The 16559-nt window shown below is 39.7% G+C and overlaps 1 protein-coding gene across 8 annotated transcripts in view; it reads left to right on the top strand.

The window, feature by feature from the left end:
- Positions 1–16559, top strand: part of DST (dystonin) — a 295384-nt gene that overhangs the window by 119104 nt on the left and 159721 nt on the right. For 7 of the 8 annotated variants that reach the window (XM_085056610.1, XM_085056616.1, XM_085056608.1 and 4 more), the window contains one exon: positions 12579–12745. In XM_085056610.1, the coding sequence (XP_084912736.1) occupies positions 12579–12745 (167 nt within the window). Of the gene's footprint in view, positions 1–2713; positions 3230–12578; positions 12746–16559 lie in introns of those variants that run through there. The other variant, XM_085056609.1, reaches the window with a different exon arrangement.

The raw sequence follows: 16559 nt of genomic DNA on the forward strand, positions 1-16559 counted from the left end.
TTCCTAAATGTAATCCTCCCCTGACTCAGCTTCAGCCCATTCCCTTAGGTTCTGTCACTGTTCACCACAGAGAAGAGATCAGTGTCTGACCCTCCTCTTCCCCTCACAAGGAAGTTGTAACTGCAGTGATGTCTCCCCTCAGTCTCCTCCAGGCTGAACAGACCAAGTGACCTCAGCTGCTCCTCCCAAGGCTTCCTTTCCCGACCCTTCACCATCCTTGTGGCCCTCTTACAGGACCACCTACACTTATACCAGGTGCATTTGAGTAAGCTGACCTGGAATATGCAGAAGTAGGGCAGGATTGTTTGGAACACTGATCTTGTAACCAGTGTTTTAGAACTGATTCTTGTATCTTTGCTGTCTCTTTTTTTTTTTTTTTTTAATTCTTCATCAGAGGTACCTGATTTTTTGAAATATTGCTCTTAGGAAAAACAATAAAAATTTAAGGCATGAATGAAAGAGGATGTGCAAGATGAGGGACTTTCTAAAGTACTGATTGCATTAAAAAATGTAATTGCCAGCTGTAAAATAACAATATGTGTTTCTTCTGACCTGTCTTGAATTAGATATGATTTAACAGTTCTTGTGACAGTCAGTACAGGAGTTTAGACATAACAGAGAGTACTTTAGGGACGTTTTCTGTTTGAAAGAAGGTGGTACAATGCTGACTGTTAAACAGATGTAAACAGTTTAAAGGAAATACATATCAAATCACACTCCAGTAAAGCTCAGTAAGATAGTCTCAGTAAGATATATAATTACTGTTTAGAAACCTTGATACCCATGTGTATTAATTTAAATATGCACTTGCACAGCAAATTTAAATTTGCAGTATTTTTAAGAAAATTCTTAACCCCTGTGAAATTTGTGGAGGAAGAGCAACATTAGCAGTGTACTTGTGGTAGGTTACTTTAGTACATTTTGAATTAGACAGCAGGAAGATGTGCAGTTGTTCATTCAAATGCTGGATGCTTGTCTTTAACATTTTACATAATTTCTGCTTTATCAAGATAATATTTTTATCTAAATTTTAAGATGATTATACTATGATGTCTTTAACCATATAGTATTACTAGGCATCTTGTTGTTAAACCAGAAACTATATCTGTGTGAAATGAAATCAGCCTTGGCTTGTTGCACTATAAAGTCCAGAATCATCTTTCCCCATGAGAGAGAAGAAAGAGAAGTATATATTCAGGCATAAAACCTGGGGGTTTTTGTACAAACACAGGGATTTTATTTAGAAAGATTTTTTTTAAGGTGTTTTTGTGTTAATTAAGGGGGGCCATGTCAGGACCCACACAGACCCATGTGGAAGTGTTCTTTAAATCAATAAGTCCTCTGGCCTTAGCTGAAACTCATTTTTTAAAAGTATTTTTTCTAAACAGACAAGAATACAACTTTTTCACTGTGAATAAAGGGAGCAAATGTCACAAGTGCACCTGTAGGTTCAACATGTTACAAATGCAAATACAAATTGAAGCTATGAATGAGTGTAGTCATAGAATAAATGTCTACTTTGAAAAGAAACGTGTTAACATTGTGCCTGTACATAACTGCCCATCTGTCTATGGTGTTACAGTATAAAATTTTCTAAGCATTACTGTCAAATTTTACCCCAGTGCCCTGAGGATAGTCAACAGTGAGCAACTGTATCCTTGGAAATTCTTTGGAAGCTCATCCTAGTTCTTTGCTGTATTATTCATTCTAAATCCTGTCAGTTAAATGTGGAATACTTCAGTGGAACTGACCTGTGGGGATAAAGTCTCTGGGTCTCATTATTGCAATTCCTTTTCAAATAAGCAAAGGAAACTCAATGGTAACACCTGATAATGCCTGGCAAGTCACTCTGTAGTTCCTTCTCAGCATGAGAAACAATACACATCTGTCCTTGATGATGTGTGCTGGATTTAGTAGATTTCACATATCCATGACAAAGCCAGAGGAAAGTTTAGAAGATTTTTCCAAACAAAGTATACTAGAGATGAGACTTGCTTGCTTTTAAAAGTGTCTATTTTTACCTAGTTTTGGGTATAGTTAGGTGCTTCTTGGATCTTGTATTCAGAGCTACCCAGAAATGCCTTACAGGAGCATGGGAGGAGGATAAAGCTCCATTTTTATAAACAGTAATCTCAAGGTCAGTTTTCTAGATAGATTGGCTTTTATGATTTGTTTCACTTTTATTTGCCACAAGGTTTAACTCTGCTGCAAAGTTTCAGCCCCAGTATACAGTGTCACTGCCCTGAGCAAGCTGTTGTGCTTTTATGATGGCAGTGAAGCAGCAGGTTATTTATACCTGACAAATTGGTGAAAAATCACATCAGCTGCTATGAAAACTCCACATACAAATAAAAACTTGACCCCCAGCAAGCTGTCAGAGCAATTTCTGATCCTTTAGTTTAATCTTCCCATTTGTGGATCATTGCATAGGTAATAAAAACTTATGAAGTGCAAAACAAATCTGCTGACTAAATCCCTGCTATTTACTGTACTGCTTACTTCGGGATTTGGAGTGTAGCTAATAGTTTCAAAGGTTGCAACATATTTTTCTACTTTATCTTGCTCGAGTTACTAAGTGAAACGGGAAGTTAAAATGCATGTGAGAAATTTCTCTTGCTTATAAATGCTATGTCATCTCTGTGAAAGGCAATCAGCATTACAGCCCAGTGCTGGAGCAGTGATGTTTATTTAAGAGGATTGGTGGCCAGAAATAAGCCACAGTGTCTAATCAGACACAGGCCCTGCCTGGGCACCGAGCCACAGCGTTTATTGCGTGTGCATTTCTCATAAGCAAAATGGCTACGTACTGAGGCGGGTGGATGTGAAGTCTGGAAGAAATTACAGTGGAAACGGCAGTTCTTAACTTTCTGAGGAGGATTTAAGTGTATATAAACATACGGAAATGAATGAAACCGTGTAGCTGTGAGTTACAGAAAGCCAAATGGGGAATGTCTGTGGATGTGTGAGGGCTGAAAAGGAAGAACAGTGTTTAGATCCTGCCAAAGCTCCCTTAAGTCCAGATAAACATTCCCCTGGAAGAAAATATTTCAGAAGAAAAAGGAGAAAGAAATCAACCGAGGAGGGACCAGATTCAGTGCATGTTAAAGAAAATGAAGAAAAAAGACAGCATGAAGTGGAGATTTCAGAAAACATCGAGATTCATCCCAAGGGTGTGCGATTGGCCGACTCCTTCCCTGGGAGAGCGACAGTGGCTGGTAATGCTCTGCCTGTGAGTACAGACCTTTCAGTTGATACTGCTAAAGCAAAAGTTTTCTCAGGCAAAGCAAAGAGTGATTCTCTTCGTGGGGAGAACTTTCATGGTGATAATCAGAGGCTTGCCAAGTCTGATGAAACAGACTCATGGTTAAAGGGACAAGACAAGAGGAATTCAGAGAGACACTGTACATGGAAAAGGAGATGTTCGGAGGATGGTGACAGGAGAGAATTAGCATTCCTGAAGAAATCCAGTGGTTTTTTTTATAGAAAAGAAAGCACATTGGATTCTGCTATCCACATTTTAGGCAGACAACATCAGGAAGCTGGGTTAAACATAAGTTCTTGCAGAATCATTGAAAATGTTTCAGAAAGCAGAAAATCTGGAAAGTTGCATCCCTTTTTTTCTGAAAGCAAAAGTGATCCATTACTTGGACAAAAGAGGTTTTATCCTGATGCTGTGTTTTCCCATTTGCCTAAAGAAAAGGCATTATTTAACACTGCACCACACAGAAGCAAGGTAAATATTTTGATGCAGAACATTATCTTTAAAAGCTACCTCAGAATAAGTATTTGAACAGTAATTTTTTTATTACAAAAATATCTTCACTTTGCTATGCATAAAACTTTTACCCATGCTATGATACTACAGATAGCTGTAGGACAGAACATATTACTTGATCTTTTTCAAAGGCTGTGTAATAACTCTGTACTTTAGGAGTATTGATATATTCTTTTGCTATTTTTCTCTCTGTAGTTTGATCTGTTTTCTAATTTAGGAAAGAGATTTTAACGGTCAAATCTTGCTAGAAGGTGGAGTGAATTTTACAGAGTTCGCATTCAGTATCTGCAGTAAATTTTCTTACCAGCTCTTGATGGTCTTGTAATTCCTTTGGGTCTTGTATCAAGAAAAGGAATATTTCTAGTTCTTTTCAGTTATGGCCAGTAGGAACTGAAGAATGATAGAGCTATGTAGGCAGCTTGAAATAGAACAAGTGAACATTAATCATGTTAATAGCACTCTTCACTGCTTTTAAAGGATCTTTCCTCCCAAACTGTCTAGATGACCTATTAATATTAATAACTGAAATTCCATCTTCCTCTGAGGGTAGTATTATTTTATTTTCACAGTAAAAGAAACCCAAATACAATCTTAGTTGCATAATATCTGAAGGAAAACAAATTTTTGGTAACCACGCTTACCAATTCAATCTGTATTGCCACTTTTGCCCCACTCATCTTCAGGACAACTGAAATCTGTACACGTGAATCAAATGCTGGTACCAGGATCTGGTCCAAAACGGATTCCCCTTGTTCAACAGGGACATCTGAGCTTTCAGTTGAGTGAACAGAGGGAATGAGCATATGCCAAAGGCATTCTGTCCGGCAAAGAGCTAACGAAATGTCTTCTGCTTATATATTTTACTTTTGTAACAGGAATCAAACAATCCTTTGTCTGAGCTTAGTTTTTAAACATAGATAACACACCCAATTACAGCACACAGTACACACTAGTACAAATAGCCTCCTAATACACACAGAGATCTTTGCCCTCTTAATCTTAGCTGGAATTCAGGAACAGCTTAGGAATGTTCTTTGATTTGTACAGAACGTCACTGCTGAGTAAGAGGGTATGAGGCCTTGTCTGTTCAGCTAAGCATGGCTGCTTTTTCCTGTATAATGAGAATAATACAGCTTCTAATACTGCTGCAGTTATTACTTCAACCAGGTCTGTACCTCTTGTTACCACAGAGGGAGAAAAAAAATTATTTCTGTTGAGCATCCACATAAACTAATATTGATAAAACACTGCATGAATATGAAACCTACTGACACATTAGGCTAAATGCCTCAGTTGGTGAAATGCTTGGCTTTCAGTTCAGTTCCCTTTTTCAACCCAAGGTTCTCAGTATAAGTGGTTTTAAGAACACTGGGGTTTGACCTCTAAACAAAACCAGGAAAACTTTATTTCAGACTTAAACTACTTTACAAAGTCATGACCACTTTCCTTCTGATTGATTTTGAGAACTAAGTAAGCATTTTAATGTCTTATATTTCTGTCTTTTTTCTACTGAGTGAAGATGGTATTTATACAAGTTTGCAAAGGTCTAGTTACTGTCCTGAGCAGATACATAAGGTTTGCAATTATCAATCTCAGCTTTACTGTTTTCTTTGCTGTAATTACAGAGATCAGTAGCTTTCCCTCACCTTGTCAACTTACCCACACTGTAACGTACTCTCAGCTTACACAGTGCCTCAGGTGCCTCAGATGTGGCTGATAATTGAAAGCTTTTCAAGCTGAGAAGCAGACACCAGAGGAAACTCATTGGTACAGTCAGATAATTTGCACTGTAACAGAGAAATGACATTTTACCCTCTGAAACAGTATAGTCCTCTCTACTGAAATATATACTTTGAGTTTTTTTACTGTGACACAGTTTCTTATGCATGTAAAAAAATATGATTTTATGTTCAAATATGTGCTACTTCATTACCTCTGATTTCCTGATTACAGAACTCAGCTTAGAGGGATGTACTGAAGCGTTGCTCCTGGCTACTCATTAGTAGCTTTGAGAGAAAAGTTTCTTACTCTCTGCTGAGGCCTAATTTTTACAGCCCTTTTCCCTAATACAGGATGGTGACTTCCTCAGGGAAGATATTCTCTGGTACTGTTCTAACTCAGGCCTGTCCTAGAGCAGATTGCAGTTTGCATTAAGGTTAAGAAATTGTATATAAAAACTGAAACAGGCTTCTTGCAGCAGCTCCTCTTCTCAGTGATATTTTAGCCCAGCACAGATAAAATACAAAATCAAGGCTGTAGTTTTGACTTCTTTTCAGGGGATCCTACCACTGTGATATTTGTTGTCTCATGTTTTGAAACAAGCCATACCTTTCATTAAGTATCACCAAAGGCAGCTACCAGCTGCTGTTACCACCAGTTTTTGGTGGTTGTCAGCCTGTGTTGAAACCAGTGACTTATGTGTATCATTATAACTGTTTTTCCAAGCTAATTTGTGGACATTTCAGTTCTAACTTATGGACGTAAATGATTTTTCTAGAAAAAACTTAATCTATAAATCACTCACCTGCTTTCAAAATTCAGCTGTTGTCTTGGCTGCAAGTTACTCAGCTGGTTTTTTTGCCATTCATCTACATGGAGTTTGATGCAGTTTTTTTTCTTTTCTCATCTACAGGGGTAAGAATAAGCTACAAGAAAAATAAACAAACATGTATTTGAGTCAGGTTAAAGGCAATATACTTGCTTTTAAATTAAAAAGTGTAGACTATTTGTAATCAGCATATTGAGTGGGATACTTCTGGTTAAATAGTTATCTGTTTATTGTTGCAGTTATCACTGCAAGTAGGTGCAAGATGACAAGATGCCTTCCAACTATGTCCGCCATCGTGTAATTATGTATTATCTATTTATGTAGTACAGCTGAATGAGGGAGAAATGCCAATCAGTCTTCTGACATGTGATTTGCAGTGCAAAGCAAAAGTCAGGAGTTTTGCTTTATTGGCACAGTATGGTTTGTGTTCTTGTAATATTCACAAGGAGCAGGTGCAATCCACCTTAAATGCTGGGGAATGAAGGAGATCTATAATAATTGATGGAGCTACAAAACCAGGTCTGGAAAGGCTCTGGACAGGTCATGCAGATGTTCTCTCTACCTGAAGGGAAGATGACTTGATGAAAACCATTCTTGGCTGATCCTTGTTCTTCTGTGTTTGCTTTATTGGTGGTTTCACATACTCTATGAGTGATTTTTCTAGTGCTTATCTTTATTTTCAGTTGAAAAGGGGTTTTAGCAGAAAACACAGATACTTGTATTAAACTCATTACTTCTTTTCCTATTCCAAGAAGTGTTGATTTATTTTCTTTTTTTTAACTGCATTTTTCATATTTGAACACTCTTGTCACATGTCCCGTGGTTTTCCCTACTTTAGACTGAATAAACATAATTCTTCAGTCTTTCCTACCAAGTCACATATTTTTAGATCTTTGTAATTCTTCTTTTTCTCTTCCAATGTGCTTCAACAGATCCTGTATTTTTTGAAGATTGTTACCCAAAGCTGGTCACTAATTTCTGTGTTTAGACTTTTCTGGTTTAGGGCTAGCTGGCATCTGAATACATTTGATTTTACGACATTGTCATGAATGAGTGTTTAATGGTTGCTTAAAGAATTACCAACAAAGGTATCAGCAAAAACAGGTTTAACATAAAAGTGACAGCATGACAAAGTTCATCGGCAAGGTTCACTCTGCTGTTTACTAGAGGATTAAAGCACACTGAGGAAAAGTAAACAAAAATCCAAAATCAATCAAACAATTGAAACTGAAATAAACCCCAAACTCTCTATGTGGAGCATGGGGGCGGGGCAGGCAGGTGGAAGAGGAAATAGAAAAGGATAGGAAAGGGTAAGGGTTAAAAAGAATACGGAGACTCTCCCGTTGAGGCACAAGGTTCTGGGTAGACCCCTGTGCTACTAAGTAGTTGTGCTGAGCACGACTGGATCAGCAGTTTATATCTGATGGCTCCACAGAACTTAAACTTAACATCACTAAACAGCACGTAAACTCACACTTAATTGGTAATTTAAACAATTTAGCAAAGGATTCATATAGAATTTACTATAGGACAAGAGTAACTTACGGGCCTAACTTACTTACAGATCTAAAGTACTTAAAGATATAGGAGGGAAATGTTCCTAATGCATTTGCTATAACATATGCACACTTGCATGCACACGGACATAAAGAGTCTGTACAAGGTACCTGTGAAAAATTCCTCTTGAAATCAATGAAATTCTCACTTTGGATGCCTTTACATCTGCTCAGCAAGGGAAGAGTTGAGTCTTGAGGAATGTTGTTATTCAGTGATCCTGTGAGTATAGTTAGAGTTCAGAGTTTGCTGGCTCTGAGAGGTGTCCCACTCAGAGGGATATTGCTGCTCACAGCCCACTGAGGTGCAGGAGACCTCAAAGGGTCTCGCTTTGGACTGCTGTTCACAGGGTCACAAGAGAGTGGGCTTTAGTCATAGTAATTTTCCATCCTGGCCACAATGTGGGTGGGTAACTTTCTTTGAAAGTTTGAGATCAGAAATATCATTCCACTTGGATTATTATTCAGGCAAGAAAAATAAGTTTCCAAGGCTGTTTGTTAAAAAGCAGGAGCTCATTAGACAATGTTTCTGATAAGCTCGAGAGAGGCTGTAGTGAACATGCTGTTTGTTAAGGCTGAGACCTAAAAAGCATTTCTCAGATCAAAGTGGCTTGAGAGGGAGGGAATACACCACCACAATCGTGCATCTCTAGCCCGTTATATACTTTTGTGCAGTTTAGGATGTTATGTGAAATTTAGACTTGTTTCAAAACATTTAGGGTAAGATGGAATCAGAGGGAAGACTCTGAGCATCTGAGTCTTGCACTTCTGTCCACAGTGTAAAAATGAATCCTAGAAATCTGGCATCACTGTTGATCTCTTGGAAAGTCTTCTCCACTCTGCTCTGCACTTTGGGCTCCAAACTGCATCACTAAAATGGGTGCAAGGAAAGAACTTGATTTTTGGTACTTGGATTTTGTACACTGTGTGATGCAGGCGCAATTTACAGGCTGAGAAAAAACGTGCAGTAGAAGAAGTGAACACGTTCTCCCAGTTATAAGCAAGAAAGAGACTATTTAGGGCCAGTTAAGACTTTGATCCTGAAATTGAAGGGCTGTGTAGAGAATAGCCTCTTGCTTTTTCTTGCATAACTTTTAATTCACAGGCTTTGAGATAATTCGGAAAACTGGATCTCTGGCAAACAACTGTTCAAAGTCATGCAAATGCTGTAATTTGTTCTTTCCATGCTTAAGGAACAAATGTGCTCTAGTTAAGCAGTTTATAGTGAGTAAATGATAGGCTTCTGGGATACGAAAGGTTCACACAAACTTTGCTTGGAAGGACTAAATTTTATGAGTAGAAGATTTGATTTTCCCTTAATTTATTTTCTGTTCTGGTATTCTTAGTTTAATAGTCCTTCTGTTTTTCTTCTATGGAAAATGATAGAAATATTGATGATAATACATAGGTGGTGGATAAGTATCTCTACTGTCCTTATGGGATTATCAAAGGAAAGATATGCTCTCTCCCTCTCTTACAACTTATTTTGTTGTGGTAGTATTTTAATTGTTAAGAAGTTTCAAGTTAATAGGGCATCTTGCAAACTAGAGCCTATATTTGTAAGTGTAATAAAATATAACCATTTAACTCACCATTTCACTTAGTGTATTTTTATACTTTTAAAATACTAATTCAGTATTTATGAAAATGTCTGAAATGTTAGCCTTGAAAGCTGATATGCTTTATTTAGGGAACAGAAGTGCTCAGGCTGTTTCAGGTCTCAGGCTGATATTAATGTTCCTTTACCTGTAGTGAAATGGGGTACCTCCATGAGTGAAAAGCCTATTCTTTTTTCTTCAGATGGCTAACTAGGGTGCTTGGAAGATTTTGCAGCAAAAAAACTGTTGATTTTCATGTAATAAACTGAATTAATGTTTTAGCTGTCCAATATTTCAACTATGAACTTGCCTAGTGGTCATCTTCAGAGTAGAAGTTCTCCTTGTGTTTGTGTCCATGGCTAAAATGTTGTTTATATGTAAAAACAGATGCAAGTACAGTCTTCAGAAATTACCTTGATGTTTGAAATTACTTGTTGCCAGAGGAATCTAATGTGCACTCAAACATGCTGTGTTTGCAGTTTCTGCAGTCTGAAGTGTACATAGGCATCCCTGCTCAATTAACCGTGAAGAGGGCTAAGGGTTTGAACTTAATAGTAAGGAAGGACCATTAGCAAATTGCATTGTTAGCTTGCTCATGCTAGAGTATATTAAAAAATCTGATAATTGAGGCTTAAACATAGAGGACTTTCTGTGACAGGCAAAAATATAGGTTTGGGTTTGTTTTATTTTTGTTATGCTAGACATCTGGTACTTCCAGATGACATCATCTCTTTCAGAAGCGTTCAGATAAGCAGTAAATGGTTGACTTCATTTATATTGTGATCCGGTTGTTCTGCGATGAATGGAAACTAAAGCTACTGAAAAAACATTTAGTTTGCTTTCTTGCTTTGAAATACCAAACAATAAGGCTAACCCATAGAAAAAATGTCTTACACTACTGCTGAGTTCCCTAGTTTTTTGCAAGAAAATTTTCCGAATGATTGCAAGTTGACCTTTTGCCACATTATATTTTCTGTTGTGTTTACATACACAACTCATCCTCTGTATTTTGTTTCATTTCATTCAGTAAATATTCTTTGCAGGATTTTGATACCTAGAGACTTACAAATGATCACAGCTGCATGCGTTCTCTACTGTGTTTTGAACAAAAGGGGATTTTTTTCCTTCTGTTTTATCTTTCTTTAAAACATGCTTAAGCTGGAGACTGTAGGGTGCAAAAAAATGCTGTCAGATCTTCAGAGGTTAGTTAGGGGCTAGTTGAACAGTTAAAACACTTTTGCTTTCTAGCACTGGTGTTTGTATTTTCCCCTTACCTAGATCCAGCAGATACAATGACCTGTGATAAGTATCTGAAGAATGGCATTCACAACTTGTGATTTTGTGGTTAATGGAATAGAAAATAATGTTATTGTTTTTTCCTACATTAAATTTATTTACAATTTACTGTACTGGTGTAAATGGTCATCATCTCCTGAAAGTATGAGAGGTGGTAAAGCAGAAATTGCAGTGAGCTCCATTACTCTGACATCTCTAACGATCTTGCTTTAGTTCTCTGCTTCCTAGTGCTTCCCACCACCTTGTCTTAGGCAGTGACATAGCAACAGCAGTAGGCAAGCTACATATCTTTCTACTTGGCACTGTGTTTTGTGTGGCTCTAATATGAGAAAACCCCATAATTTCCAGCCTAGCCTGTTGGAATTCCCCCTGTCAGAGCCCAGACAGAAGATACCTCTGTGTGCAGACAATCTGAGGCCAGGAGACATTGTTATGACCATCCCATCTGACCTCATGAATGTAGCTGCTTGGTTTGCACTAGAACAGGATTGCTGGAATTGGCACAGCTCAATTTAAGGCTCTTCTGCAGCCAACTCGAGCACCCAGAGTTGTCTGTAGGCAAACCTCCCCTGAGCTGTGGCCTCAGGCTGGCTCTGGAGCCAGAGCAGCCCTGTGTCTCCCTGCAGTGCTGGGTGTACCCTCGTGGGGAGCAGCCACTTCCAGGGGGGCTCACAGAAGTGCTTGTTGTCTACCCACAAGCTGTGGTATTGTCTCAAGCCTTCTTGCCCCTGCCCAAGCAGCTCTGCCTGCTTTTGGTAATGGCTGAGCTACAGTATTCAGGTCCTTATGCAGTGCCTTGTGGTACCTGGGCTCCTATGTGGTTCATAATAACACCTTAGATTGTGTTTTGTTTGGATAAGTGGTAAAAAGCCTTCACTTGGAAAAATGACAACATGCCACAGTGCCTTCTTTGTCAAGGCATGTCTTATTTTTGTTCCTTTTCACAGTTCACATTTATATTGAGTATAATTTCTGTAAAATGAGATTACAAACAATACATATGCAAATTAGGGAAATGTTTGCTTCATATTTATACTGTGGTAGTTTTCTAAGGAAACTGACTGAACTTCATTAGGGGATAATTTAATGTACTATAAAGTAGTATTTGAATGTAAAATGCCAATACTTTCCTGCTTCCCCTGACACTGAGTTGATAATCCTCAGATAATACAAAACTGAACCTTCTTGATGAGACAAAATTTTTATTTATAATCTTTCAGTCTTTTAGTCATTCCTAAAATACTTTCAGAAAATTATGTCTTATAACCATTATTACCAGCTTTCATTCAGAATGACTGTTTTGTTACTGAATTCCAGAACAACATGTACTACAAATTAACCTGTTTTAAGAGAGGAATTTTATCACTAAACAAATTATGAATAATGTAAATAGGGTTATTGTATAAGTGTGACTATATACATATGAAACATATTGCATTTTATATATACTTATATAGCATTTATGTATAATAGGGGTTGTACATAAAAATAGATTGTATTATCAGCATAAAATAAACAGTTAAGTATTTTGCATCATGCATTATTGTCCCCAGAAACTGAGGGATTGACAACTGGCTAACTGAAGAAAATTTTGAAACTGTGAATTTTGCATTTCATATTGAAGATACTAAGAGTGCATAAGGATAGGATGTGAAAGAATATTAATACTGTACCTGCATAATCATTGTATTCATGTATGCAGATACCAGACAATAAATTCTTCAACAATGCAGAGTGATTTTCTGCAATATTTGACACATTATTATGGATTAGATACAAATGTAATGTTTACATTAACTGTGTTTTAGATATCTGATATCCATGTTACTGGGGAGTCAGAGGACATGTCTGCTAAAGAGAGACTTCTCCTGTGGTCACAGCAAACAACAGAGGGCTATGCTGGAATACGTTGTGAAAATTTCACTACCTGCTGGCGCGACGGAAGATTATTTAATGCCATCATTCATAAATACAGGCAAGTACACTGTTTGCTCCCTTGGAAAATGTTAATTACAGGATTTTAATGTACAAAGAGAGAGGGTTCTATGGCTTATGTTGTAATAGCACTGCAGCTGTGGAGATGACACTGACTCTTCCTCGGTGATTTCCTGCTCTTTGCAGCCAAAAGATGCCTCGTTAACCTTTCCATGTCTCTCCTTCCTCAGAGTAGTATTTCCAGGAATTCTGTACATCTTTCGTGGGGCATGTCCAAGCTGCTAGGAAGTATGTTTGCAGAATTCAGTCTTCTCCACAGTCCTTTTTTGCTATATTGATATTTAAGTGTAGGTGGGATAGAGGCAGAAATGATCACCAAAGTCCAAAACTGCAGATGAAAGTTGTCAACTACTGCATGACCTGGAATATGTCTGAGATCCCTGTCTTCTTCCTGGTATGACTTTACTCTGGGATGGCCCTGGAGTGTAAAGCTTCTGCAGTGTTTCTGTGTGGAGCCCAGGCCTACTCTGAGATGGATTTCCTGTAAAACAGCAGGGTATTCTCATGGAAAATGTGACCAGCTGGTTACAATGTTCTCAGTCTGAGAAGGGATTTGTACTTTCATGACCACACTCTTTCAAAGTTAAGCAGACGATGTAGAGTCACTGGTGGCTGTGACTAGAGGCTAAAAGGTATAGGATATTAACTTGAAATACAACTGAAGATGTCTGCTGTCAGGAGAGGATTTCTAATTCTGGATTCTAAGTGAGAAATAGGTCTCTCTTGACAAAGCTGACTTTGGCATCAAGCTTGTCAGAGGAACAAGATTTAATCATTGATGTGCTCAGTGTTCCCTCTTGGTTGGTGACATGTCTTTCCTACTGTATATATTTTTGTTCCTGAATGGACTAAGAAGGTTTGTGTCTTAGAGGACCACGTGGGAGAGTATTCTGGCTTCTGGGCTAATCAGTGTGTACTTGTCCTTCACTGCACAAGGCTTTCTGGGTTTTATCATGGCACGTGTAGTTTGTACTGCATGCCCTGGAGCATATCATAAGGAAGTTTAAGGGTACATGATTTCACTGGTATAATTTGAAGGAGTGCCCCAGTAAAGACAAATTTGGTGTTTTTCATGCATATCTAATGAACAGAGTCTGGAGTAGATTATTTTGTTCTTGGATTTCCTCTTGTGGGCCCACTTGGCCCACCACAGAAGGAAGTCTAGGCAGGCACAGTGTACATGTGATCCTTATGGGGATTAGAACACTAAAGTAAAATGGGAGACAGGTGCAGCCTTTTCCTTACAGTCTGTGTATACAGGCTGTAAGCGTCATACACAGTGCTCCAAGTCCCAGAGAAGCTGGCTGTGGCAATGCATAATTTCGTGGTAAAATGAAGCTGCGTCTGAGTCAATGAGGTCGTTTTCTGACTGTGCTTCTGTTCTGGGTAGCTGGTCAGGGAGGAGGTGCATGCCAGCAAGAAAGTCTCTTTTAGTAACATTGGCAAGACAAAAGGAAATAGCTGGCAAAAGACGAGACTGTTTTACTGAGAACAGAGCAGCCAAAGGAATGAACATAGCACAGGCAAGTATTTGAAAAAATAAACAATATGAAAGTCACAGGGATTGGAGAGAAAAAAGGGGAAGGAGCTTAATGAGATGCAATAATGGAAAATGTTTCCCAGAGTTTCTTAAGATCCTTGTATCTCTTACATAGAGCAGTATAGCCTTTTCTGCTCAAGCAACTGGTAACTGTGGTACAGATCAGTTAATAAATAATGAAAAACTTGAAACCTGTCCTCCAGCTGTGCAAATGTTAATACCTTGGGATATAACTGAATTGCTTTGCTGGAGCAGTGTTTCTGGCATTGCTCTGCGAATTTCATTCAGAGTGTTTCAGCAGGGAAGAACAGGCACCTTTGACTCCAGTGTGTTGCACAAAGCAAGTGATTCAGTGGCTGAGGAGCAGAGTCCCCATTTTGTGTGCTTCCGTGCCAGTTTCCATTGAGCTTAACTTCTTTCTGTAAACATAACTTCACCTAAGGATTGTGCCCTTCCCAGGAATGTTTACCAACCTTATCTAATGTGTTTTTGCTGTGAGAAGTTACAGCTTCTTGGATTCCATTTGAGATGGAATGAGAGATTCTTCCACTGATTTTAGTGAGTTTGTTGCTTTCCTTTGTTGTTTTCTACTATTAAAACAGAGATAATAGTTTCCAACTATTGCTCATAAGAGAGGAATGATCTACCCAAACAGTCATCTGATATTTTCAACTATATTATTTTACTCTGGAGACATCTTTTAAAGCTTGGTTTGTCTTCTCAGCAATAAGTAGGTTAAACACTAAAATATCTGCACAGTTCTGGCAGTGATTCTACATTTGCTCTATTTGTCTGTTTTTGTAACTCCCAGTTTGTGGATCACAGGTGGTGTCAGGAGCTGGTCTGAGCATCCTGTGGATGCTGCCAGCTGGGATGGATGACCAGATGTGCCTGCTTGGGCAGTGGGGTGGGACTGTGGTGCTGCCACTGTGGAGTAGCCCCGTGGGGACACATCTGTCAGTCGTGTTGCAGTGTGGCAGCCCCTGCACCAGGTGTGCTGTGCTCACTGGAGATAATTCTCTGTACAGATGCACCCTGGGCTGGGAGGAGAATCCATTCTGCAAATGGGGGACTGTGCTCTTCAGGTGGGACACAACTTCCAGTCCTGGAAGGGATTTAACTCGGCTCAGGCCATATTTTAAGGGCATGACATTTAGTGCAATGACAGTAAAAACCAGAAGGCTCAAATACCCAGGCTTGTATCTAGAATTGCAGTTGTGCTGAGCCACAGTAAGCTGGATGTTGATGGAATGCATGTGTTTATCCATGCCAGGGCACAGTGGTGAAGCTCCCTAAGGAGATCCATCAGGGCAGGGCCTGGCGAGCAGAGCCTGGTGAGCAGGGCCCATTCCACTGCCCCAGTGAGGAGCAGGGCAGCCGGGGGGCACCAGGGCAGCTCCAGCCCTCGGCTCTGGGAGCTCCCTGGGGTGCTGAGGCTGGGCCTGGTGTGCTGCCCGCAGGTTGCCTGCGCCACTGCAGGGGCCATAGCTCAGCTGTGGGCCAGAGGCACCAGCAGCTCCCAGAGGACAAGAGCCACACTGTCTCTGAGCTCAGCCTGATGGCAGCTAGGCAAATGGCTTGCTTGCAGCCCTTGCACCAAGGCTGAGAGGCCTCTGGATGCACCATCGAGAATACAAGCTGTATGAGTCCAACATGATCCCTACAGTCAGTCGTCCATGAGACAGGGAGGTGTCACTGGCCAGTTCCAGGTGATGGGACAGGAGTGGCAGGTCATAATTACCTCCTCTCCAGGCATAAGTGATTTTTTATATTGCAAGTACATACCAGCTTCAAGACAAGAAACTGCTGCAGCTGTGAAGGGCTGGGTGAGGAGCTGGGCTGTGACTCAGGCACAAGCAGGCAGGGAGCCTCTCCCTTCCGCAGAACTGGCAACCTGCCCTCTCTTAATGGCAAATTAGAATTATTTCTTTTGGTTTTCTGTTTTGACAGAAGATCTCACCACCTTTTAGTGCAAGCTACCTAAGATTTGTGATGCAGAACTGCAGGAATAGTGCATGGATATGCCCTGTCTCCCTGCTCCCCCAACAAGCATGGGAGACACCCCATAGGACTGGGATTTCCCTGCCATGACTGACTGTAACACCCACTGCAATATCTTGGTGGAGATTGGTCGTCCACTGGGTGACCCATGTTCTTCCCTGTCTCACTGTCCTTCCTGCACCCACAGCCATGCTGCAGTGCTCCATTTCCAGTGCCAAGCAGGGGTGTGGGCAGTGTACAGGTGCTGGAGCAC

This window comes from Lichenostomus cassidix, chromosome 3 (genome assembly GCF_008360975.1).
Source record: "Lichenostomus cassidix isolate B80296 chromosome 3, HeHo_3.0, whole genome shotgun sequence".
NCBI classification, from domain to species: domain Eukaryota; kingdom Metazoa; phylum Chordata; class Aves; order Passeriformes; family Meliphagidae; genus Lichenostomus; species Lichenostomus cassidix.